Source organism: Gymnoscopelus microlampas, assembly GCF_963454915.1.
Source record: "Gymnoscopelus microlampas genome assembly, chromosome: 4".
Classification (NCBI taxonomy): Eukaryota; Metazoa; Chordata; class Actinopteri; order Myctophiformes; family Myctophidae; genus Gymnoscopelus; species Gymnoscopelus microlampas.
Window position 1 is genome coordinate 29,096,954 of NC_139941.1, and position 27,873 is coordinate 29,124,826.

A 27,873-nucleotide genomic window follows, 5' to 3' on the forward strand; every position below is an offset into this window, starting at 1 on the left:
CACCCCCGCTTCACCCCCGTCACCTCCCCCCCCATTCTGCCCTGTTCCTGCCTGACTCTCCCCTCTCCAACCCCTCCCTACCTTCCTGTCCAGCCTGGTTACTGTCAGCGCTATGAATGCTGCAACAGTTTGTCTACCAGCAGACCTACATACTGTATACCAGTGGTTCTCAAACTTTTTCATGTCAAGGACCCCCAAATTGACACTTATTAGCCCGCGGACCCCCATTTGAAAAAATATGCCAGGGACCCCCATAAGAGACGATTTGTACGGCTCTAGCAGTGATTCTCAACCATTTTAATTTCAAGGACCCCCAGTTTAACATGCATTAGGCTACGGACCCCCATTTAATGGCATTTATTTCTCTGGGACCCCAATTCATATTTTACACTCTCTTAACTCTGAGAGTGTCAAAATTGAACCAAATGGACCCGTTAGGGTCCATTTGGTTCCATTTGGACACTCTCAGAGTTACAGACCCATAAGGGTCTATTTGGTTCCTATCCATCATTTAGCTGGGGACCCCCTGGAACCCCCTCAAGTACCCCTGGGGGTCCCCGGACCCCACTTTGAGAACCAATGCTGTATACAGCCTCATCTCTACACCATATCATCACTGTTGGTCAGAAACCTTGTATGTACCCCCCTCCCCAAAACAATTAGATTTTCGGGAAATAAATAGAAACAAACAACCAGTATAACAATGAATCTGATGTAGTTATTATTTAGTCACAAGCTCTTGTTAATACTATTCATTGGTTAAATATTCATAAACTCACATAGATCACTTTCAGCCTGGCGGCCCTATTTTGGTCATTACAACCGATATTTTTCCTAAATAGCAGCTCACATCGTGATGCATTGTGAGCATGTAAATAGGCAATGTGTGCTACTTTCGCACAACACTGTCGAAGTATAAAATTGATGAAGAAATAAAAGAAGAAACATCGAGATACAAGATTTGTGCCTGACGGCGACAATATGTCAGTGCTGTTATTCAGACTCAAAATGGAACACAGGCCAGCTCTTTATTGGTCGCCCCATGGCATGAACACTAGCATGCTTAAATGAGGCTTAGTGTTGCAAAGTATACAGTGCAAAACCTTAAACACACTTCTCTACATTAGAGACACAAATCGAACATGGTCACATTTTTTCCATTTCAAGGCACTGCCTCTCAAAATACCACATCTGTGAACCAGTTTATCAAACACAGCAGTCATGTGTGCACTGTGCAGACAGTTAATTGTAAACCAATCAGGCATAAGCACTATAAACAAGGAGAGGTGAGGTGAGTGCACTTGTCTTCAACAAAAATGGAAGGCTACCTTGCGGTAAGGAGAAGAGGAGGATGTGAGGATGAGCCAGCAGCGAAAGAGGAGGATGTGAGGATGAGCCAGCAGAGAAAGGTAGAGACCTGGGCGATGTGGATGTAAATTTGGATTTAAATGTATATTAATGACGTAGCCTTGTATTTGTTTAAAGTGGGTTGGATAAGTTTACCAGGGTGAACTTTTCCCACTGTTTACATCACAGCCCATCAATCGTCTATGACAGGAATCCTCAACCTGGGGTCTGTGGACCCTTTGGTGGTCCACGATGACTGCCCGTGTGTTATTAGCAGCAGTAGCAGCAGTGTGGTTTCACACGCACGCTTGTCAACAGTACAGAGCGAGGTGACGCCGCAGTGAACTAGTAATGGATGGTTGGATGCTTCACGTCGCAAAGCTTTGACCTTGTTTTCATTACGTTTTTCATAATGCTGTGTGTCGCGCTCTTGCATGAAAGTGTGTCTGTGACACGTTGCAGTGCTTTCTGTGCGATCTTTTGCGCCGGTTAAGAGGCTCAGAAGATACCAAGACGACTTGACTGGGGACAGCGTCGTGAATGAGAGCGGGTGGGGCTACTGTGGGCAGGGTTGCCAGATCTGCTTATTATAATTTCCCCGCAAGATTTTATTTGAAAATAGCCGATCTACAAGCTCACAACGCGTCGCATCGCGACCCCTCAATGTGCAATTCCAATTCTATTTCAGGCACTTTCCCAGTAGGCCAAGGAAGAACCTAGACCTGAAACTGTTTAAAACCGCCTCAGAGTGATGCTAAACCAGGTCACTTTGCATTTTGGCCTATAACTTACAGCTTACACCCATATTATATAGGATGCGCCACAAATGCACTCTGTTGCAGAAACTTGCTTTTTTCACCAAATTAGGTACAAATGATGTGAGTCATATATTACTATGTAAAAAAGAAATGCTCTCTTTATCCATTTACTTAGGATAAATAATCTGCTCAAGCCAAGTGCCCAGCCATTTGGTGAATATGACTCACTACATATTAACTGTCCTCCATTGCTTCCAGTAGCAGTCAAGTTGTCTTCATCAAGAAAACATTACAACTTCCCTTGCTTGTCACAGGGACTACTCTGTCCAACTGTCCCTATTTCACCTGTCTTTATGTAATGGAAGGAAGGAAGGGAGGGAGGAAGGAAGATAGGAAGGAAGGGAGGGAGGGAGGGAGGGGAGGGGAGGGAGGGATGAATAACTAAGTACACTAACCGTCTCTCCCTGTGCTGTTTTTGCTGCTCTTGCTTTCTCTCCATTTCTCTGTCTCTCTCTGTCTGTCTCTCACTCTCTTTCTGGTATGTCCATTTTGAGCTACACACTTCTTCTTTCACCTCCCCCCATTCCCCTCACCTTTAACCTTTCTCACATAGTTGTCGTTTGAAGTCTTCGCTAGCGGTCTCTCTGCACTCCCTGCCAGTGTGGATGTGGTCGTTTGCTGAAGTCCATGAGAAAGGACAATAACAAAGCGCTAGTGTTTTATCTAGCAGATGGTGTTACGGGTTGTTCCGAGGGTGTTGGCCTTTTGACAGGTTTAGAGGAGGTGGTGTTGTGGGTACATTTGTGTGTGTGTGTGTGTGTGTGTCTGTCTGTCTGTCTGTCTGTCTGTCTGTCTGTCTGTGTGTGTGTGTGTGTGTGTGTGTGTGTGTGTGTGTGTGTGTGTGTGTGTGTGTGTGTGTGTGTGTGTGTGTGTGTGTGTGTGTGTGTGTGTGTGTGTGTGTGTGTGTGTGTGTGTGTGTGTGTGTGTGTGTGTGTGTACATGCATGTGAGGGCCCTGTCCTTGTTAATGTGTTCAGGCAGGTGTCGGGGTTACCGACAGTTTGTAGGTCAGTTCTCTGCCCTCTCTGTCAACTCACTCTGTTTGGCCCAAAACACCATTCCTCTCCTCTCCTCTCCTCTCCTCCCCATCTCTTTCGCACCTTTCTCACTCTGTACTACTACTTCAGTAATTGACTAGTAGACCGTAGTAGAATAGAATTCCTGGCATATCAATGCAGCAGACGTCTCAGCCTCCACGCGTAGCCAGCTAATTAATCACGTTAACCAGCTGAATATATATATCTTTTTCCCACCTGCTCTGTATTAACAAAATGTGGTATTTTGTTTTCGAGGCCATAAAACTCTTAGGCCTTTAACGTGATGATAGGACTAAATGTCCAAAACACACAGCACTCAGCAGGCAGCCACATGACATATAAATCAACTGAAAGAAACATTGTCTTTGGCGTGTGTGTGTGTGTGTGTGTGTGTGTGTGTGTGTGTGTCCAGTGATAGAGACAGAGAACTAGGTGCTATTCTTGGCGGCCCGTGCAGTTGTCTTTGGCCATAGGAACATGTGTAGTTCTTTTATTAGCGCCCACTGCCACAATAGGTGGTCCTTTCCACCTACCCAGGGCCCAGTAAGCTCTGAATGATTGATTAGGAATATCTGCCAGCCATCGCTTGGAAACTAATTGTGCAAAAGCATACATTGCAGGCTATACAGAAATGTAATTTGGAGCATGTTCCCGAAATATGTCAACATACAGTATGGTTTCAGATTAATTTGTTGTTAATTAAATATCAGTTTTGTCTTTTTATATCAGCTGTGGTATAGCAGTTTAGCTTACATGGTACTAGCTACATGGTTGCAGTTAATACATGTAGTATATTTCATGTGAAAATATATACACCATGTCACAGAATGTAGAATTGAAATGGTGGAGCGCTACGATATGTTTAGTTATCCATTTGTTGCGTACCTGATCAATGTCATCATCTGTCATTCCTTTAACATGTACAGTAGTGCCTGCAGAGCTGCCAGGTGACCATCTCTAAAATGTGATCCAAGCCATTTCTCTAGACTGTCATTGTGACGGCTAAATAATAATAACTTTGACGGAACTGTGCAATTAATCTCCCGCATGACAGCCATGTGCTTCCCCCATAGCCATTTGAACTCCACTTGAACTTTTTAACATTCAGTTAGGAAATCTTTAGACTCGCAACCCAGTCTCTAAACGCTTCACTGAACTAGAGAGTGTCTGGTGAGTGTCAAATAGCCTTCATTGCTAAAATAGTTAGAAACAAGGTGTTAAACAACAACTGCATTGCAGAACCAATGCAAAGACTTCAGGGCGGGCCTTATTAGGATGGTGATTTGCTTTCAAAGCTGTACCGTGGCCATTTTCATTTAAGTCACTTCTTAAAACATCCCTGTATCGAAAGGCCTTCCCCTAGATTGAGATTTGTTGTCATTTTACTGCTTTAAAATGGTTTGTCCTTGGTTATTATATCATCTATATCAATTTCATTTCATTTTTAACGGTAGAAATGGTTCCAGAGCATTGCAAGTATAGCTGGTTTTAAATGCATTTTTTTACAATGTACATTTACAGGCCAATCTTCTTCCATTTAATTTACATATAATTACATTTATATTCTATGCTTTTAAGGGCAACTGATATTGTCTGCATAATAATTGTCTGTGGTAGCTTTATTTTTCCTACTAAATACCGGTCCATATCTATTGGTCAGATAAGAATTAATTACATCAATAAACGGAGGAAGGAAACGTGTTATGATAGTATTTGGGTTTATTCCAGAGAAGAGATCTTACAAGCGTTGGACATGCATGGTTCCTTCCTCCGTTTATTGATGTAATTAATTCTTATTAAGCGGAAGCCTTTCAAGTAATGTACACGTCATCCTCCTATCCAACCTAATGTGTGCCAATCGTGGTTAGTATAGGGTTAAGCCGCTCTCCTTTTTTGCTGCCTTCAGGACGGAGATACAGTGTTCCTACATACAATAAGGTCAAACTGAAGAGGTCCTTTGTCCATCAGACGACATTGAGGCTTAATCAGGAGTTATAAGCCAGGGGTAGGCTGAGTGGTGGACATTGCTCTTGTCTTTGCATGTCTTTATGTATGTATTTGTATTTTGTTGTTTTCTTGTGTCATGTCAAATGTGTGTACTGTTATATGTTGCATACATGGCTGTTTCTGGGTCGCAAGACAAATTTCAGTGCAAACTGACAAAGTATTATCGTATCGTATCGTTATCGTCTAGCAAACCCATCAGTGATGGAAGAAGTACTCACATGTTGTAAATTAAGTAAAAGTACCAATGCCACACAATGTAGAAATACTCTGTTATAAGTACAAGTCCGGTATTCAAAATTTACTCGAGTAAAAGTACACAAGTATTTACATTAAAATATACTTAAGTACTGAAAGTAAAAGTACTAATTTTGCACAATGTCCCATTTCACTAGTCTCCAAAGGTATAAAAATGCTTTGAAAATAGCAGATCTACAAGCTCACAATGCGTCACTTTTCAAAGAGCCTAAATATCCATAGGGCTGAAGTGGTTAATGCATGTGTTGTAATAATCATCAAAATCTACAAAGTAACTAGTAACTATTGATTGATTGATTGAATATTTTATTAGGCAAAAAAATGTAAAACAGCACAGTTACATTTAAAATACTTTGTCTAACAGGTCCGTTCATAAAAGTCCTTGCGGACTTGTTTCCAATGAGGGCCTATAAAGTTTTCCTATAAAGTTCCTATAAAGTTTTCCAATAATCATAGTGGAGTAAAAGTACAATATCGGTCCCTGAAATGTAGTGGAGTAGAAGTAAAAGTATTGAAATTGGAAATACTCCAGTAAAGTAAAACAAAGTACCATACTTGAGTAAATGTACCATTTTCTTATGGATCTTAAGTGTTCCATTTTCCATTTGTATGTGTTAATATGGTTAAAAGTGTCAGTGACTCTCTGGCAGCCTGCAACATTGTTTTGGTCTGATAGGCTCCTTCTGGTATGTCAACAATATTAGATAGCAGGTTAACCTCGATACCCCAACCTTGGTTGCCCAGGAAACTGAGCCATTCAAGCCATAACTAACAGGCGGACGTGATGACGAAAGGCGACACCACGTTATGTGTATAATTACTCTGTATCTCTGTTTTAACGTCAGAAGAATATATCTGGAACCATGCATGTCCAACGCTTGTAAGATCTCTTCTCTGGAATAAACCCAAATACTAATATAACACGTTTCCTTCCTCCGTTTATTGATGTAATTAATTCTTATCTGACCGATAGATATGGACCGGTATTTAGTAGGAAAAATAAAGCTATCAGTCTGCATAAACTATATCTATATTGGTAGAGAGTAAACAGAAATTGTGATATTGAAATCTAACTGGAAGTTGGTTGTCACTATTGCTGTGAACAGAATCTCTGTCTTTTGCAAAATACTGAGGCAGTAGGGAGGCTTAGACCCACAAAGTAGCTGGGTCCCTCTTTTTCTCTGTTTCTCTCTCTCTCTCTCTCTCGCTCTCTCTCTCTCTCTCTCTCTCTCTCTCTCTCTCTCTCTACATAGCAGGTGGCTCTTCTGCTGGCTGTTCTTGGACCTTCAGGGAACATTGTTGACATTCCATCCTTTTGGCCAATCAGTCATTTTTGTAAAAGACGGACGTTTTTCCTTAACAGGGGTCAAATCATTTGTCTTCTCAATGCAGTGAAAATAATGGCTTCTGCAGCCGTTGCAGTTTCCAACAGTCCATGAACTGGTGTGTGAATCATCTTCTTTGTACAGCCACAAATCCTAAGGAATGACTGTTCTTGACTTCTTGAGGACCAATTAATATGTTATTTAGGGCATTAAAATTACCTGAGGTCCATTTTAACCTTTTAATTATATTGAAGCCTTTAGTTTAGTAAGCTTTTAATTCTATTGTACTTCCTGTCTCCCATAGAGTACAGCAACAGGATACCAAATCCCACTGAAATGTCGAACAACACAGTAATTATGATATTAAAGTAGCTTGGAGGGAAAACTTAACCTGTCACTCTTGATATACTGTAAAGCAATTAAAAATAATGGAGTTATTTATGATGTCGTGATTACCAGAGGTGAATTTAACCATTCATTCTTAGTGCTGTTCTACCTTGCCCATAACCACGCCTGTCCCTGTCAGTGATTTTATAGTAGCTGTAAAGTGATACAGCCAGTGGTTTCACAATGACAATAATGAGCTGTAAAAGCCATTTGCAGTCTATCATTAAGTCTTCATTAAGTTTAAATAGCTCGACACCTAGCCACCTTGTTTGTGTGTGTGTGTGTGTGTGTGTGTGTGTGTGTGTGTGTGTGTGTGTGTGTGTGTGTGTGTGTGTGTGTGTGTGTGTGTGTGTGTGTGTGTGTGTGTGTGTGTGTGTGTGTGTGTGTGTGTGTGTGTGTGTGTGTGTGTGTGTGTGTGTGCGTTGTAAGAACAGAAAGACCTAGCTGTGTGCGTTGTAATAACAGAAAGACCTAGCTGTGTGCGTTGTAAGAACAGGGAAAGTCACAAACAATGAATGAAAGAAAGTCAAAACTTTGACAGCTATATTCTGGTAGGTGATATTCTCTGCCTGTTTGCTCTATTCAACTGAGGGAGACCTTGAACTTATGCATACGGTATATCTTGGCATAATAATAAAATATAATTGTAATTATAATTGTAACTGGTCGTGAATACTATGACTAATGACCTCCTTCCCTTGAATAGTCCTGGCTCACCACGCCACGGCGCTACATTCCTTTGCTGCCTTCCCACTAGGACCTGGTTCCTAGTTCCAGGTACTTAATTGTCTTGCAGATAATTTGTAAGTACCCCCAACGTCTGGTTTCCAAGCGGGCTGTGAGGGGCTGAGGCCATACCAAATGGTGATGTGTGAACACTGCTGACTGCTGATAGGTCAGAGAATTCTCACTACAGTATATGACAGACGCACACCCATGGACCCATAGAAGTTAGCGAGTTTCGAATACTGTTGTTATGGCCGGAGAATGTTCAGATGTAACCAAATGTACTTACATAGCATTACCCCTCTGCCATCTTTTCATATAGCACAGAGCAGTAGGTGAATCACCAGTTTTGTTGTAGACTATGATTGTTTTTGTTTAGTTTAGGGAGTTACGCTTTAGTAACTTTAGCACTTTAGCAAGCTATTAGCTTCCTACTTAACTGTATGAATGGCATAAAATAGAATAACATATGGTAGATATCTCAAAACGTTTCGGCAGTTTTACAAAGACAAGGCAGAGGTTCTTGTTATTGGAAATGAAACACAAAGAACAGATGTGTTACACTACTTGGACTCCATGAGTATGAAATCCAAAAACCACATCATAAATCAGTATATTCACTTATCTTCCAATCCAAACCATTATCAAACTTAGGCTACGCATCAGATTAAACACAGGGGGAAAGCATGCAATAACAGCTGCAAGACAAATAAACTTCAGACACAAAATGTCTACACAAATGAAGGCTGAAAAGGCACGCATAAACATCAACAGATTATGCATGCTGGGTTCATTGCGTGTTAGCCCGCGAACCCAGGAAAATTAATAAAATGCAGTTTACAAAGCTTTCCAAGTACAAAGCTTCTCGACTATGTTGTGATGAACTTCCTTGGCTATGATCAAATTATTTACATTGGAATACTGTAAATAACAACATTATAGATCTCTTGTTCGGTTTCTTTTTTTTATTTTTCGTGAGACTGAAACCCCTTTCACGCTCAGCCGTGCTGCAGGGGATATTCTGCATGCATCATATGAGTGGTTTCAGACTATCAATCTCACTGTGTGGGTCCTCAAGGATTTCAGAATTAACTGCCTGCTCTTCGCAGATTTAGCCACCTGCAGGCTGTTGTTGTGACTCAGCAGTGCCAGGTGTTGATGGCCGCATGCTTGTGTCCAGAATGCAGAGATCATGGAGTATTTCACCTTTCGAATGAGAGGCACTCATTCGAAAGGTGTGTGGGGTTCCTACAAAGTTGATCAGACTTTGTAGGAATTGCTTTGCATTCATTGATGTGAGTGGGTGGAGGAGAGGAGATGCCTTCCCCTGCAAAACATATTTGATTGCAGTTGTACTCTAAATTGGTATTTGTGAAACAAAATCACTGAAAGTGAAAGTCTCAAAACTATTGTTATAGATTTCATTGTGCATTTTTAATTAAATATTGGAGCTTTGTGTTTGAGCTTGGATTGCTTTGCTGTGGTATGGAAGGAGTTTAGATAAAGAGAACAATCAATCAAGTACAAATCCATGTTGGTGTCAACGGTGAGCGTGATAGGCAACTTCTGTCATCCCTTCATCATCACTCCTGTCATCACTTCATGCCTCCTTTCTCTTTCCCTTCACTTCTTACATCCACCTGACCTAGCAGCATTTCTTTAACTGTGGGGTGTGTTTGGGGTCTTATGTGTAAGGTTGTTTTCCTGGTTCTTACATGCCTTACATACGTGAAGGGTACCCTCGTTATGTCATTCTTTGTTTTTGGTTGTACAGTAGATATTGACAGGAAACGGGGAAAGAGACGGGGAGTGACACGGAGCAAAGGTCTGCCAGATTTTTTATTATCGAGAAACGGAAAAAGTGGGGTTGTCGAGACGTCGACTCGTCGTGACCAGTGTGAAGAGTAGCCACGTCAAAGACGACCACTTGACTCACACATACAGAGAACCAGCAGCAAGCAGGAAAGACAACATACACACAAGCTCTTGCAGAGGCACACAGAACTGATTTAGCGGTTCATAAACAATATAGTTAAATATGAGCGGGTGCCGGGTGGCTTAAAAGAGTTTTGGAAACTCCGAGGGTGAGAGGGTAAATAGGCTACATGGACCTCGGGTCCATTTGGTTTCATTTGTACCCTTCATTTGACTGTGTAAATTTTACCTGTTGTAGCCTATCTGCTAGCAAAGACAATAAGCCGCATTTGAGTCAACAAACCGTTCAATTTATGGATCGCGATGTAACATTACCGAGTTGGCAGGTCATGCTCACAGAGTCCCGACGAGCAACAGCTGCCACCCGGGATGGAGAAAAAACAGGGTCGGTGGCCAAAGTCACTGTTTCACAAATCGACTGCTGGTTTAAGATACTCCGGTGATTCTGGCAACATATTTTGGCTAAATATGATTCAGTTTTCCAATATGACTACAGAAACCCTTCCACTGCTTTTATTGATATTGTAGCGTTCTAGTGCCCCGAGCTAGACTCAAACCCAGCAGACTCGGCTGCGTCAACAAAATTCACGTGGGGGCGAGTCGCGACCGAGTCTTTATTATTCATTCATTTCATTGATAAGATAGGCCTACAAATCAGCAGGAATCACTGCTGTAATTTAATTTCCTAATAAAAATGCATAAATAACCCAGCAATGTATGCTTTTATTTTAAGATTTAAGATCAACTTTGAAATTGCGCTATAAATAAAGTGTGGGGTCACCAAAAAGAATCCCCCATAAAATGGGTTGTGGTATAAAAAAGTTGGAGAACCCCTGAACTATAGAGGTTCGGGCCGGCCCTCACACCTACGTCGCACCGCCAATCGGACTGATATGCCCATATATGGAGATCTCTGTATCTGTCCGCCGACCCGGTCGGCCCACCGGTCCTCCCTTAAGCCAATTTTAATATAGAATGCCCAGCCAAGCTGGATTCACCGTGGGGGATTCGAACCCAGTCTCTACTGTGGTCAGGAACTTTAGCTCTGCACCACCCAAGCGGCAGGATAAATGTCTTTGTTGGAACCTGGCTATAAAGAAGTAAAGAAATCTAGCCGAACTTTACAGGGTACTTTCTGTCCTTTTAATAGGGAACTTCACTGATGTTTAATGTAAATCCAACTATCATTCTATTGCGAGGAGGAAGTGGAAATCAAACAGACTTCCCAATGCATTCTGCGTGCCGAGATGCGTATCTGGTTTGACACTGTGACTATAGCCTAAGGACCTACACTGTAAAATCCTCAGTGTTCATTTACCTGTGGTTACATGTGTAGCAGATATACAAGCTCATAGCGCGGCACCGAGTGCCGCACTATGAGCTTGTAGATCTGCTATTTCTTTTTTTTAAATAGGGAAAATGTGTGCAACTCTTTGAATATATGTTTTTCCATAGACATTTTTAACTCTATTACAACTTCTGGGGGGGTCCCTGGAACAAAATATTTTGAGATGGGGGTCCGCGGCCAAAATTCATATACTTTTGGGGGTCCTTGACATGAAAAAGTTTGAGAACCACTGATTATAGGATTATAGGACATATTTTAGGATTTAGAAGACATTTGCAGAATATCCCAGAAACAAAGATTTGAGTTACAAACGTTTGCTTTGAAAAATGTATATATATTCAAAGATTTCCTAAAATTTTCACGATTTAAAAAAAATAGCAGATCTACAAGCTCATAGCGGTATAGTGCTATGAGCTTGTAGATCTGCTATTTTTGTATAGCCCAAAGAAACCTAAAAAAAGACACAGATTCTTTCCCGGTCTGAAAGGGTTAAACACTGAGGATTTTACTTTGTAAGATAATGTGACTGACATACCCCTACACTTGAACTGGATCCTTTTGGAGGCAGTAGAGTGCTTATGGCAGACAGTGCATATTCAACTCTTGTGGTCTCATGGCACATTTGAGCACCGCTGTGGTCCAACCCCCTGGCCGAGGTGAAGTGCAGCGCATGAAGTGCCTGCCAGTGGTAATTGGCCATCATTGGTCACAGCCACAGTATTTTGTTGTGCTTATTTTGTGTCAAAAAGGCCTTGACATCACCACCAACCCTGACAATGTTTTTTTACGAGTTTCCCTAGAATAATTTGGGCAGTCATTTAAATTTTCCTGAGACCCACCTATGGTTCCTAACCCAAACACAACACATGCATGGTTGTGGCACAGGCTGTTCCCCCTCAGGCAGACACCCAGGGAGTATGAATGGACTGCAATGGAAGAGGAACACTTCCTGCACCTTTTTAATGCACTTTCCATTTCCACCCATTCACCATTTGTATGTTTATAGTAGTATACAAACATTCATTCAACACATTAACAAACATTCCAAAACAATAATGTGCTCATAATGCTTGGGCGCGCACACGCACACACGCGCACACAAGCACAGACACACACACACACACACACACACACACACACACACACACATACACATACACATACACATACACATACACATACACACACACACACACACACACACACACAGTGTGTCCCTGTGGGGATGCCATTTTCACCTTTTTATGTGCCATTTCTAACCCTAAACATAACTGCAGTGCATACTTACCTCAACGTTTACAACCTTAGCTCTAAATATCTTTCTTGGCCATGAAAATGACCGTCGTACCCAAGGGGACAAGGTCGGTTTTGACAGGGCTTTCTGTGCTTTTGACGCACACACACACGCGCGCGTGTGTGTGCGGAACTGTGCGCACTCACACACAAGTGTTGTCTGAGTCTTTCTCTCAGCAAATCATTCAGGCAGAGAGGATTGCTATGTAAATGCATGGTTGAATAGGAGTGAATGGACAGGCTTAGAGCAGATTATGTTAAACTGCTTGTTAGTTTTAAAGGCTATCAGAAGTGAATGGTTTGGGATTAGCAGATGTGCTGCTGTGCCACAGAGGTGTTGTTCTCTAAAGCTAAAGAAGAGTTAATCCCTGCTCTGTTTAGCCTGTTTGCTCCAATCAAATGAGAGATAAATAGGCCATAAATGTGATCCAAGGAAATGTATCGTTTGGGATTGAATGTTGAATTGAAAAGGAGTTAACCTTGCTGGCCCTGTTTGACACATTAAAGGTTGGGTAAGTGACCTTTTTTTGTTAAGTGTTATATAGTTCTATATTATTATAGTACTCCTTGAGTGTTTGTTCAGTTACGTGGTCTTTCTCTCCAGCTCTTTATTAAACAGAAAATGTATTTTCAGGTCGGGATACCGATTTGATCCAAGCAGTAGAGAGAACTCACACAAGATACAGATTAAACAAGTGCAATTGGAAGTGGAACGCTATAGAATTGAAGCTGATAAATGGGTACTCTCTCCTGATTGGCTGAAATTGGCAACCCACCTGAAAATGCCCTTTCTGTTTATTAAAGAGTTGCAGAGACAGGAAGACCCCTGTTAACTGAACAAACACTCTATAGCAATGATTACAGCAATAGAATATAAAGCTTTAACCTTTTTCCAAAAATGTTTTGTTTTAACCAAAAAATACCACTTACCCTACCTTAAGTCAGTGTTTCTCAAAGTGAGGTCCAGGGAACATCAACGTTCCTTGAGGGGGTTCTAAATGGACCCTTGAAGATCTGTTACTCTGAGAGTGTACAAATGGAACCAAATGGACCCACAAGCCCCATTTGGTTTCATTTGTTCACTCTTCAGCTATGGGGGTTCTTGAAATTAAAAAGTTGTTAAGTAAATGACTGGAGTTGGTTTGAATAATGTTAGCTGCTCCATCAGCTCAGGGAAGTGCAGTCAACCCCCCCCCCCCCCCCCCAGCTGACTCATCCAGCCTGCTTCCATACCTCCATCCCACATTCTCTGCCGTTCCTTTCATCTTTTTCTCATCCATCCTCTTGCTCTCTTGCACTTGTCACTTCTGCCTCGACATTCTGCTCTTTCCTTCTTTAGTCTGCCCTCCCCCCCAGCCTCCCACCCCCCGACACACACACACACACACACACACACACACACACACACACACACACACACACACACACACACACACACACACACACACACACACACACACACACACACACACACACACACGCAGATTCTGTCTCCATACTTTCATTTGTTCTTTTGTTTGTTGTTGTCTTTTCTCTTTCACATTTGGGCTCATCATTTGCTCCTGACATTTTCAGCCATCCATCATGGACCCAGCATGAGGGCGACGTTCTGAAAGACTAGAGAGGGAGTCTGTGTGTGTGTGTGTGTGTATCAGTGTGTGTCACATGTGTGTGAATCTAGGCCCTGAACTACAACAAGCTAAAGTAACAATGTTTTTAAACGGGTCATTCGCCAACTTTTTATATGTAATTATCTTCTCCAACAAATTATCACTGACACCCATTTTTAATTCTCTTTCTCTTTCTCACACACACACACACACACACACACACACACACACACACACACACACACACACACACACACACACACACACACACACACACACACACACACACACACATATGCATGCACGCACGCGCAAGCACACAGTCCCACACACACACACACACACACACACACACACACACACACACACACACACACACACACACACACACACACACACACACACACACACACACACACACACACACACACACACACACAATGTTTCACAGCTAGTGGGGACCGAGGATAAACGCTGTCACAGTTTTTAAAAGGCTTCCCATGGCTGGACATGCTTGAAATGACATTCTGGTTCACTGGAGGAGGGTAGCTGGAGAGAAAAGAGAGAGGAGGGGAGGAGGAATAGTGGAATAGAGAGACCGGGGGAAAGAGGAGTGGAGAAGGGAGACAGGAGAAAGAGGAAGGGATTGGAGAGAGGGCGTCCCCCTGAGAGAGAGAGAGACAGGGGGTTTGGTTTAAGAGTTATACAGGAACGAGATGGACAATAGTTAGTGATGGTCCATGGAAGATAGAGAAGAGCATAGAAGAGAAGAGACAGGAACACAACAAAGGGACTGCATGAAAGAGATCAGTGTTGGCACATTTTGCAAGAGAAATAAGCAACCAGGTCTATGAAAACAAGCCCAAAAGAAGCGACTAGGCCACACGAGCACTTTAAACATATGCACCGGATATTTGAAAATACACAACGTGTTTGAGATGCGACGTGTTGTGAGTTTGTAGATCTGCTATTTTCAAAAAAGAATTGGGACAAATGCATATTAACCAGGGGTCCTTGACATGAAAGTGTTTGAGAACCACTGATGTAAACGTCATTTAGGAAACAAGCCAAAATAAGCAACTACACTTTAGAAACAAGCCACAAAAAAACCCTGCAACTACCATTATATACAGTACAAGCAACTTTACAGAAAAGTCGCTTATAATAAAGCAGACCTGGCAACACTTAAAGAGACGTAGAGAATTGGATGAACAGAGGAGAAGAGTGTGGGTATAGGGCGTTGTTTATTTTGTGAAGTGATTTTTCCTCTCATTTAGTAGCGAGAGGGCCAGGCCATCCATTGTTCACCGCTAATGAATGACACGAACAAGTGTGAGAGAAATAATGAATGAGAGGCAGAGGAGAGACGTCTACCGAAGAGATTAACATGAAAACAACAGTTTTCATGGCAACGTTTAGTTTATGGCAGAAGTTATTTTTAAAGCTGTTATGGATCTGTTTTGTTTTCAAGCAACACATACGTACAGACATAGGCACACACAGACAGACAGACAAACAAACACATGCACGCACGCACGCACGCACGCACACACGCACACACACGCACGCACACACGCACAGCAGCCCGTGCTGCTTTGTCTGCAGGATGGATGGCTGGCAGGCAGGAGGATAAGTCTGAAAAAGGAAATGGTCTATTAGAGCGTCTTAGCCCCATTTATTTATTAGTAGAAAAGCTGCAGGCCAGAGTGATGTAATCTCTTTAAAAACTGCTTTAATGTGTCTCAGTCGACAACCTCAACCTGATTTGTCCACAAACACTGGAGCTGGAGAGGTCTATTGTGCAGTGAAGTTTAATCCATTTAGACCGGGAAAGCAGCTGTGTGTTCTGGGGATCTCTGGAACAACATATTTTGAGTTATGTTTTTTTTAAATATATTTTTATATTTTACATATTTTTTATATGTTTGTATTTTTATATTTTTACATTTTGTATGTAAAAAAAAAAAGGATTAGAATCGGCCTCAGGTCTTAATGGGTTAAACTTTTTATGAGGGGGACCCTCTCATTCTACAAAGAAATCACACTGCCCTATCTTTTTGATGAGGTTAGTCTTCTGTGTTTTGCAGAATTCACCCTCAAGACTCACAAGGTCGTATGGGTGTGTTGCATTATAGAGTTCCACAAGCCTGTCGTTGAGTGAAATCAGATGTAGTCAGCTGTGTACTCCATTTAAGAACAGCTTTACGTATTGTGATGTATTGGTTTATATATTTATATATCACAGTATTATGTTTAATACTACTAACTTAGGTACTTTGTTCATTATATCAAACCAATTCAAATCAACTCATACTTTAGTCACTAAAGCATGAGTGAGTCATTATTATGAGTAATATACATAATTCTTTACAGCTTAATATAAGATTCAAGATTAAAGCAACAGATGTGCGTGTAGTGAAAATGTTAGTGTGGAAGACTCCCTTTCGGTCAGACTGTGCTAACATAGATGTAATAAACAGTATAATAAAAGTAAGGTAATAGAAGTTTGATAAGTGAGGTACGAAGTCGTAATAAAGTGACAACCTAATAAGTAAACTTAATACGTGAGCAAAACAACGACATCAATAAACAAACAAAGGCATTGGTGTGTAGTGTGAATGACCATAGACATAGATAGACCATTAGGCCTGTAACAGTATAATATAACACAGTTTAGAATGTATTATTCCTAAATTGCTATCGTTCATATAACTAAATGTATATCAGACGTTAAAGAGCAGCATGCCAATTTCATCTGTATCAAGGACTCCATATGAAAATGAAATGTAAAAAGCAGATATTTTAGGAGCAGCCATGGGCTCACATTCCTGTAGCCCCCCCACCACACACACACACACACACACACACACACACACACACACACACACACACACACACACACACACACACACACACACACACACACACACACACACTCCTCCCACTATTACCTTTAAAGAAAATACCTCCTGCTCCTCTAGGCTGGTCCCAACCCCCGTTTTCACTCCAGTCACCTCCCCACTGGTGTGTGTGCATGTGCGCGCATGTTTGTGTGTGTGTGTGTGTGTGTGTGTGTGTGTGTGTGTGTGTGTGTGTGTGTGAGCCCTCCTACAATAGCCAACTGAAGTAACTCTCCCTTTTTTGCTCTCCCTCTCTCTCTCTCTCTCTCTCTCTCTCTCTCTCTCTCTCTCTCTCTCTCTCTCTCTCTCTCTCTCTCTCTCTCTCTCTCTCTGTCTGTGTGTCTCTCTCTCTTTCTCAGCTGGACTGCTTCTGTCAGACTGCGTTGGAGGAGAGAAGCAACTTCAACTGCTGCTGCTGTAAAGTTTCGTGTGGTGTGGAGTTTCTCACGTTGCACACACACACACACACACACACACACACACACACACACACACACACACACACACACACACACACACACACACACACACACACACACACACACACACACACACACACACACACACAGGAGCTCACATGCCCAGTCCCTCCCGCTCCGCTCTCTCACTCACTCTCACACACACACACACACACACACATAGACTCGGAGGGAGAGGCGACGTGTGAGAGTGATTGGCGGAGCCTGTTGTGTGGAGCGTATTGAAGAGAGGAGAGGAGAAGAGAGGGGAGCCAGACACTACCATGCTAGTGCAGGGAGAAGGACTGTTACTGCGCTGCCTCTCTCCCTGTCAGCGGAGCGCGACCTGGATGAGTTCTCTGTTGCTACTGGGACTGTTCTCTCTGCACACGCACACACACGGTGAGTTACTGCATTATTACTGCCATCACCCACAACTATCATCTCTGTCGTTGTTGTCGTCTGGTTGAACAGAGTTCATCAAAGTACTTTGTCGTTGCTCCATAGAATGCGAGTTATGTTCCCGTGCTTCTGAAGTTGCCCAGTTATAGGGGCTTACTTACTGCTGTATGTGTAACTTCACATAGTAAGTAAGACCCTCAGCGGCAGTCTGTGTTTCAGTTGATATTTTAGCCTTACTTGCCCATGCTGTAACCTTTTTAATTCAGCCTCGTATACTTTTGTGCCCTGTCACCGCTGCTCGTTGGTTATCAATGTGCAGTGACAGACTCCTGGGATTTATCTAGACCTCTCTTTTTCAAATTCACAAGTTAAGCATAACCAAACGAGTCGTGCAGGAAGCAAAAGTTTTTATATCAAGTGGAGTAGTATTGCATTACATACATGTGTGCTAGTAATGTGTCATGCAGTTCTTTGCATAGATGAAATCTACCGCTTGTTTAATTAGTGATGCAGCTTTTTTTCCACATGGTATTTTCCAGTTGGATATTTAAACAATTTCTTTATATTTCTGTGGATTGTATTGGGTAACCATTTTTACTTACTTTACTTTACTTTACTTTACTTTACTTTACTTTACTTTACTTTACTTTACTTACTTACTTACTTTTACAATATTAATAAGACATATGTCTGTGTTCTCAACTTAGGTCTTCTAACTAAGATATGGTCTTTCCATCTAGTTGATCAGTTAAGCTGTAGATATTTGTCTCTCCCTGCCTATCTGTGGTTCCTGACCATGACACTGGCACAAGTGAAGACGTTTTAGAATGACCACACAGGCCTTACTAATCATGTTCCGATTGATGCTTCTTTAATATACAGATCACTTCGTCTTTGGCGTTCTTCTCTCAAAGTGTGCGTTCAAACATGGCTACGCCTTGGCTCCGTGAATCTTTCCTGTCTGTAACGTATTTGAATTGGTATCCTGCTCATCCCGCTGACCTCAAACAGCCAAAGATACGTGCTGTATATTGTCATCGGCTCACATTGTTGCCATTAGACGCGTCAGCCGCTGTGTGTGTGTGACCATGTTTGGTATCCGCCGTGTGATTGGCGAGGTGTTACAGAGACGGGGAGAGAGAATGCGTGTCACATTTAATAGTCTGTTATGTTTAGAGCTGTGATGTGTGTCATCGTGGCTTGACACTGCACTTCTGCTGTTTCTCATGTGTCTGCGCTGCGAGCGCTCATGGGACCGGTTTCAGTATCACGTTATCCACTATGCTCCACATTGTCTCTCCTGCAGGATGGTGTACTGCACCGGTTCTCAACGTGGGGTTCGGGGACCCCAGGGGTCCTTGGCGGGGGTCCCAGGGGGGTCCCCCAGCTAAATGATTGATAGTTAGTAACCAAACGGACCCATATGGGTCTGTAAGTCCAAGAGTGTACAAATGGAACCAAGGAGTCCATTTGGTTCCATTTGTACACTCTGGTCTCGGGGGTTAATAATGGATAGATTAACATGATTTGACTGTTATCCTCATGCATGCATTTTATAAGTGTGAATGTGGACACAATCACATGACCCTCGGCCGTGTGTCATCCGTCCCCCTCTTGTCTCGCCATCATCTTTCCTGTCATTGTCTGCAATGTTTCTGCGTCTTTTCCCACATTCAGCTACAATCCATTTTGTTCTTTCTTGTGGGAGGTTGCGATTCTGTTTAATCAGTGAATTCATCCTTTATTCGTTCTTTCGTTGAGTTAATTAGTTTCTATTCGCAAGTAGCGAAACATAATCCCGTGATCTTTTATCCATTTGAGGCACAAACAAACGCTTGAAACGGGCCAAATGTTTAGATTTCTTAGTTAGCCGACTCTGTCCAAGTATTCCTAAGAGCAGCTGCCAACAGCAAGACAGATGTGAACGCTGACAGAAAGTGGGAATAGAACCAAGTCCACCTCATATTTGTGTTTTACTCCTAGTGAGTGCTGGATCAGCTGAAAATAAATTCTCTCTCTTTCTGCCTGTAGGATTAAGATGTGTGCGTGTGCGCGCGCATGTGCGTGCGAGCCTCTCTCTTCTCTCTCCCTCTCTCTCTCTCTCTCTCTCATATATATATACAGTATATATATAGAGGGAGAGAGAGAGAGACTGTATATAGACATAACTGACAAATACACACAGTATATTTATTTATGTATGTATTTATTTGAGCATGCATACATTCACCTTATGTGTGTCAGTGTCCAGTTGTTGATCCAAGTGTGAAGGGACTGGTGATAATGCCAGAGTAACATTATTGCACCACCTACAGGTGGACCCATAAGGATTCACACACAGTACTGGAGAGAGAACCCTTTCAACATATTTCCATCTGAATGTACCTACAGTACTATGCAGGATTTGATTTGCTATAGGAGGGATGGGGGAGGACAATCCATGCTTCTGCTTTTGATATCCACCTTCTGGTCATTATTTGTTTTATCGCCGGTGGGTATATGTTTCATCTCTGATTCTGTTCAGAGTGCAATACCTGTATTTGTGTTTGATAATATCACAATTTAACCATTTCTGAATACATTTAGGGTTTGGTTGAATAAATAGATATAAGGCCTACCTCTATTTTTCTCGTAATATCTTTTAATGCTGATTTATTTTATTGCGCCAATTGATGCAAGTTACTCTGGGTTCACGTCAACTAAATACCGTAAATTGGGACAATAAACAGGATGACATTTCAGATTTTGTGGCAGTTGGACTCTCTGACAAACAGAATCAGGCAAACTCGAGTGGTCAAAAAACGATATTCAGACTGATTTCATCTGAGGTCTGTTATCAACAGCAGCTTTCATTGGTTGACGCGGAGATGATTGATTGGCCCAGCAACAACAGCCTCATGCATTGGTTGACACACAGGTGATTGATTGTGCTGGTAATAGACTGGGCCGTGACTCAGTGGGCAAATATTTGGTTTGTAAAAATGTAACACTCTCTACAGTAGGAGCGGTATACACAGTATACAGAGATGCAGACCTCAAAGGTAGATTTGTTATACCTTAGTCTACTCTCTCTGCCACGTTCTCTCCGTCTCTTTTTTTTCTTATTCCCTCTTCCTGTGCTTTTTTTTTAAAAAGTCGTTGTTATTGAGATTTTAGCCAAGTACATTTACACATACCTGGAATGTGTCCTCTGCATTCATCCCATCCTAAATATTAGATGCAGTGAACAGCAACTATTGAGCAGCACACACGGGGAGCAGTTGGGGTACAGTGTCTTCTTGCTCCAGAAGTTTGGTCCCTAAAAGAAAAAGCATATGGTTTCTTGGTCATGTGAATGGAAGTCTAGACTGGGGCCAGCTTGTGTTTCCCTGTCCTGTAGCCACAGGTGGCCTGAAGTCATTGTAGGTTTTTTAGACAGTTGACAGCCACGGTGTTGTGTCTGCGTGGAGGTCACTGTTTGCCCTACAGCGTGTCTGGGCTATTGTCTACTCCAGGGACCAAGTAAAGGAGCGATGATTCTTTAATCTTCAAGGGGGAAACGAGAGTAAAAGGAGTGTGGGGAATGCACACACACACACACGCGCGGTCACGCGTAGACTTAAAATCACACACATGCGCTTATTATTATAAGCATGTTAACCCGCCACACGCACGCACGGGCGCACAGGTCTGCACGCACGCAAGCTCATAGACACACACACGCACATACAATACAGATACGTGCAGATACACACATGCTCCATCCATTCCTGCGTGACCTTCCACCTACGCCAGGCTGCTAGCCTTCAGCGTGCGTTCGCGGAAGTGAGGAGTGAGCGCGATAGCTTACATTTCATTGTCCTTGGTGGAAATGAGCACCGCTGTATCGGTTTTCACAGTCAAAGCACAGCCCCAGTTGCTTTGCTTTTGTCACCGTCAGGCTAATGAGACTCTGTTATTCTCCTCCTGAGTTTCGCTAGGAAACATTTCTTTTTTTGGCGCGGCATGGAACGAAACACCTGGGCTGGTGATTTTTAGCCAAATAGAGCACTTGCTTCACACAAGGATGTTCTTACTTAACAGTGTGTTTTGTTTCACATTCAGGGAAATTCACAATTTACACCGGTCTGCTTTTAGTTTTGATTAAGTCACTCTCTAGTTTGATGCACTTATACCCTTTTCTTTCTCTCAATGTAACTCAGCACCTGCTTGGTGATGTTTTTTGTTGCATTATAGCAGAGTAGATGCATTCTTCGCACATGGATGGTGTTACTTCAAAACTCAGCTTCTCTCTTGGTTCAGAAAAAGGCAGCCAGTGTGTGAGGGTGAGCGCATCCAGGGATACAGCACAGCACCACGCTTTAGCATTTACTCACAACAAGCCATGTCTGGGCCTTGGGTTGTCAACAAAATCTGTATGCTGTACAGAACGAGAGAGCGCAAGCCTAAGACGCCGCATCCTGCGTCTCTTGCTTTCATTCGATGTAGCAGGTCTAATCTGCAGGCAATTTTCTTTGCCGATTTTTGTATCCCATGCGTTCAATATAATCAAATTGGGGACAAAACGATCCCTCTGCTAGCGAAATCAAAACGGTTGATTGAAGATCAAGAGATGATGAAACGGAGACGGAATAAGAATTCATAGTTGTTTCATTTGATTGAGGCTGCTGTTGACAAAACCAGTGAGCCAGTGAGAAATATTACGTGAAAGAAAAACGATTTAGGAAAAGCCCCCCAAAAAAAGAGGAAGAGAAAGCTTTAGAGCTGACTCATTATACTGCACTTCTAGTGGCGCTTTCCTTCCTGACAGGATGCGTTGAATCCCCTTGCTAGAAACTGATACCTAATCAGAGGGAGTGACGTCCACTTGGCCGAAGACGCCCAGCCAGAGAAGTGAGGTGCTGCTGTTCATGGTCAACATCCTGAAGAGACCTCATACACAGCGACATGCTCAGTATTCCTTTTAGGCTCCATTTTTACATTCTGAGTTAAATTACGTACGATTGAGCATTTTGTTGTGTACTCCCCATTTCCACTGTATTGGCTTTAACTGCAACTCGACAGATATTTCACTCCTCATGATTGCAAACTAGCAGTGGTGGAAAAAGTACTCAAATGTTTTACTTAAGTAAAAGTATCAATAATACTGCAATGCAGAAGTACTTTGTTACAAGTAAAAGTCCGGAATTCAAAATTCACTGGAGTAAAAGTACAAACGTATTGGTATCAAAATGTACTTAAAATACTAAAATAAAAGTACTAAAATGTTTTTAAATAGCAGATCTACAAGCTCACAACGCGTCGCGATACGACGCGTTGTGAGCTTGTAGATCAGCTATTTTCAAATAGCCTATGTATAAAATAGGGCTGAAGTGGTTAATGTATGTTTCATAAAGTCATACTTTATATCTGAAAAGTAACTAGTAACTAAAATGTTCAAATAATTGTAGTGGGGTAAAAGTACCTCAAAATTGTACTTAAGTACAGTACTTGAGTAAATGTACTTAGTTACTTTACACCCCTGCAAACTAGGGCCACAGAACTATAGTGAAAGTTTCTCCATAGAGGCCCCCCATATGTTATCAGTGGGCATTGGGCACCGTGAGGCAGTGACAGGCGACGGTATTTGAAATCACACCTCTAAGAAAGACAATGAATTTGGCTGGAGTCCCAGCTATCTTGCAAAGGGGGTGCTAAGTTTCCTAGGATTCACACACTAAACTCCCATGCACTGTTTTGTATGTTCAAGTGTAACAAAGAATAGGAGAGAGAGAGCGAGAGAGAGAGAGAGAAAGAGAGAGAGAAAGAGAGGGAGGGAGTTGCTGGAAAGGTGGAAGGTAAGGAGAGTTGAGGACTGAAGGGTATTACATCCTGTAATGGATCCAGTAACTCCTACCCCAGTCAGATTACCGGTCTGGCACAGACTTCTTAAGACACAGCTGGAGCAGGGGAAACTCTGCGTGTGTGTGTGTGTGTGTGTGTGTGTGTGTGTGTGTGTGTGTGTGTGTGTGTGTGTGTGTGTGTGTGTGTGTGTGTGTGTGTGTGTGTGTGTGTGTGTGTGTGTGTGTGTGTGTGTGTGTGTGTGTGTGTGTGTGTGTGTGTGTGTGTGTGTGTGTGTGTGAGTGTGTGAATACAGTACTTACATGTGGGGTAGTGGAGGCGCATTACAGAGAGAAAAGGAAGCGTGAGAGAGTGGAGGCAGATTTGTGTTGTATGTGTGTGTGCACATGTGCGCTGCTGTCTGCTAGAGTTTCATATCTGCTTTGTAGCAAAATATGTTTTCACTGTCTAATGTGTGGGAATTTATGTGGTCCTATTTCTATCCCTATCACATCACAAGAAGGACTCGCATTGACGACAAGCTTATGTTATCAATTTCAGATACCTATAACTACAAGGCTGTATTGAAACTTAAGTTTGCACGGTTTAGCCTGTTTTATACAAATCCAGACAATCTATTCTAATGTTGATCATTTGACGCTTGTGAGTGACACTCAGGTGTCTTTTTGGGCAGATCTGAGAGCAGATTTATATCTACTATATACTGTGTATCTATGCATCTATCATATTTACACAGTAAACGTAAAAGCAACAACAACAAAAATGTTGGTAGAGGTAGAGCTGAGTATGATCTGTCTAAGTGGGAGCCACTTGTAACGCTCAAGAGTGTACGGGTCCATTTGGTTCCATTTGTACACTCTTGGAGTTAAATGAATTTGTACAGATTTGACTGTGCAGCTTGTAGCATGGTATAACACAAAACAATGACTGTGGTGATGGACAGATAACAGGTGAAGCAGGGCAGTGCAGAGGGAAGCTGGCTGTCACAGCTACAGTGCCCTGGGACTACGAGGGCTTAGGGTTTTCACTAAAGCTCCGCTGCCTCCATAATCCCCACCCCTTCCACACCATACACTCATAGGCCCCCAGAGGAATGTTTTGGATGGAGGGAGGAGAGGAAGGGGCGAGAAGGGAGAGGAGAGGAGAGGAGAGGAGAGGAGAGGAGAGTCATTCTGGGGTGTTCGTGTGACACAGTGTTGAGGAGATAAGGGTAGAAATATTTATGGGTAGAGATGTGTACGGTACTTGTTTGTGCATGACAGAGACTCTCACTTACACACACACACACACACGCACACGCACACGCACACACAAGCTTAAACTCTTAATGCCTTTAAATTTCATAGCATGACATTTAGCCAGTTAAGTTGAACCAACATGTGTACACGCCAATGTCACCGCTGTGTTCGATGGGGACCTCTAGGGCGGCGATGCCCATTTTCCAGCCACAGTAACAAGCTTTCCAAGTGCAACAACAGGCATTACTCGATTCACTGAGCCGAAAGAAAGAAAGAAAAGAAGGAAGGGAAAAATGAATAAATTAAAGAAAGGAAGGAATATGAATGCATTTACAAGCTATATTCAGAGTCCTTTGAGGTCATTTGTGGATGTCAGGATGTCCACTTGTGCTGGCTCTGGAATGGAGACAATTATCATGCTATGATAGGTACCTAATGGCTGTCTGGAGGGGAGTGCATATTGTGTGCGTTTGTGTGTATCTCTGTGTGTTTGTGTGTGTGTGTGTGTGTGTGTGTGTGTGTGTGTGTGTGTGTGTGTGTGTGTGTGTGTGTGTGTGTGTGTGTGTGTGTGTGTGTGTGTGTGTGTGTGTGTGTGTGTGTGTGTGTGTGTGTGTGTGTGTGTGTGTGTGTGTGTGTGTGTGTTAAGGGTCTAGTAGACTGTGTGTTTGTCCAGTGAGATAGTAACATAGGAGGCCTGGTGCCAGTGGTGGGTGATATGTGACATAATGGGAGCCTAATCACAAAGAGGAGACACTGGGACGCGGACAACTGTAAACACACACACACACACACACACACACACACACACACACACACACACACACACACACACACACACACACACACACACATACACAGGGTGGGGGGGGTCACTCTAATACACATTACACTCTGTGCCTAATGTGTTTGAAAGTGACACATAGACAAATAGGCATTAATATCCATGCACACATGCACACAGATACACACCTACGCACAACACATGCGTACACAGAGGCAGTAAATGGATGGAAAATGACTGTTTAAGCCCGTGGAGATGACTGAGACGCCACAGACCAGAACACTGGGAAATAAACACATGGCAGCTGTAATGCTAACAGCATCACACGCACACGCGCACACGCACTCGCACGCACACACATGCGTGTGCAAACGTGGTGCTTTCACAGACTGTACTCATTTTCAACATCTTTGAAGACATCTCAGGTTCTGAATTTGATCAGTTGCCTTCCAACTGCAACAATCATTATCTGTTCTTATTAGTTCTGCATGAAAAAAGAGCGCTGTTGTGTGTGTGTGTGTGTGTGTGTGTGTGTGTGTCTGCTAGCTGACTGAGTGTTATGATAGCTCCTGCCGTGGGCAAGAGGTGTCCTAAAAGAGATAATTTAGCATTTGGTTTAAGTTACATTTTGTATTTGTGTGTGTGTGCGTGCGTATGCATGTGCGTGCAGTCTGTGCAGGTGTTTGTATTTAGTTACATGCAATTGTTGTGTGCAAAAGTAAAGTGCTATTGGCAGAATGACATTGAAATTCCATTCAAATGGTAAGAGCTGAAAAGAGGCAGTTAACTGTACCACAACAAATATCCCCATCACGCTGGTGACAGGTACTGGCATTCACAGCCCTGTGTTAACACCACCACCAGTTAGCATCTTGCATTATGTTCTGCACATTGTCCCTGCAGTGCTTGAGGTATAGCTGATAGCTGAGTGGGAGGGAGCCTGCCTGATAAGCAGAAGATCCAAGGTTTAAGCTGGCCCCCGGCAATGTGTAGATTGGCCATTTTTGGCAAAGACATTTGGTGAAAAGTGAACCAGCGTATCAAGTACAGTTGCAACTCAGGTCTGTTTCACTGTGAATAGAGGGTTGAAGTGGTCAACCCTCCCCTCCTCCTCCTATTTCCTCACTTGACCCGTTTCCGTCTCTGTGTACATTATTCCCTGTCTTACTCTAGTTTGCTGTGTGTTCAAGATTTGTGCGGCAGCGGGAGTGTTTATTTGACCAAATCATGCACTAGATTTGTGTTTGAAGTGGGACTATTTCTCAGTGAACCCCACGAACAGCAACGTGTGCTTGTGTGTGTGCGCGCGCGCGCGCGCGTGCGTGTGTGGTTGTTTCGTGACAAGGACACGAGCAGCTGTGCAGCATCACAGTGTTTATTTGAGGAAGGAGCGAGATGGTTATTTTGATACGTTTAGACTTTAGACACACCATTTGAAACAGACGGTTCAACATAATGGCCGGTTTTATTATCTAAAAATGTGTCATATTGTACGTATTCCTTAGAATGAAGGATCCTCTGTATAGAACTAGATTCTTAGTAACCTTGAGGGACTGACTGCTAATATTATGCACACCTGCACATCGGCAAGGCACTGACGTGCAGGTGTGTGTGTGTGATTGTTTGTTTAACATGTTGCTAAATCCACACCACACATCATCCCTGGGAAACACTAGTAGAACCAACCCCCCCCTCCCGTTCTATCCTTTTGGAGATTTTTGGTCCCCGCGTGGATAGTAACACACACACACACACACACACACACACACACACACACACGGGCGTCTAGCCCGCGGCCACGCCCACGTTGCGCCCGCGGCCACTTGGCAACTCATATAAGTGGCGTAGCGTCATGAGGGTCAGTGGGGCCGTGGCTCGGTCAGTGAAGACCCTGTAGTGCGGATGATATGTGGCATAGAGGGGCAGATTGTAAATCCCCTGAGGAAACATCCGTGGGCTACCATTGGTTCAGCGATGTGTGCGGTCGCCCTGCGGCCCCTCCTCCTCCACCAATGTGCAGTATTGAGAGCCCTGACGTCACAACAATTGGAGCGATGGGCACTGCACTGTGGTTGGTTAGGGTACACCTAGGGCCCAGGTAGAAGCCAGTTAAAGCCTGCATGGGCAAACCCAGTTAGGACCCGCCTTGGTCCCACATAAACATGGCTAGTTGGGGCCCACCTAAGG

General features: G+C 43.0%; 1 protein-coding gene across 1 annotated transcript in view; it reads left to right on the forward strand.

Moving 5' to 3' along the window:
• The first annotated feature begins 17,525 nt into the window (after nt 1–17,525).
• Nucleotides 17,526–27,873, forward strand: part of bmpr1ba (bone morphogenetic protein receptor, type IBa) — a 40,078-nt gene continuing 29,730 nt past the window's right edge. Inside the window, exon 1 of the mRNA XM_084056273.1 lies at nt 17,526–17,847. Within this exon, the coding sequence (XP_083912399.1) occupies nt 17,730–17,847 (118 nt within the window). The 5' untranslated portion in view covers nt 17,526–17,729. The remainder of the gene's footprint in view (nt 17,848–27,873) is intronic.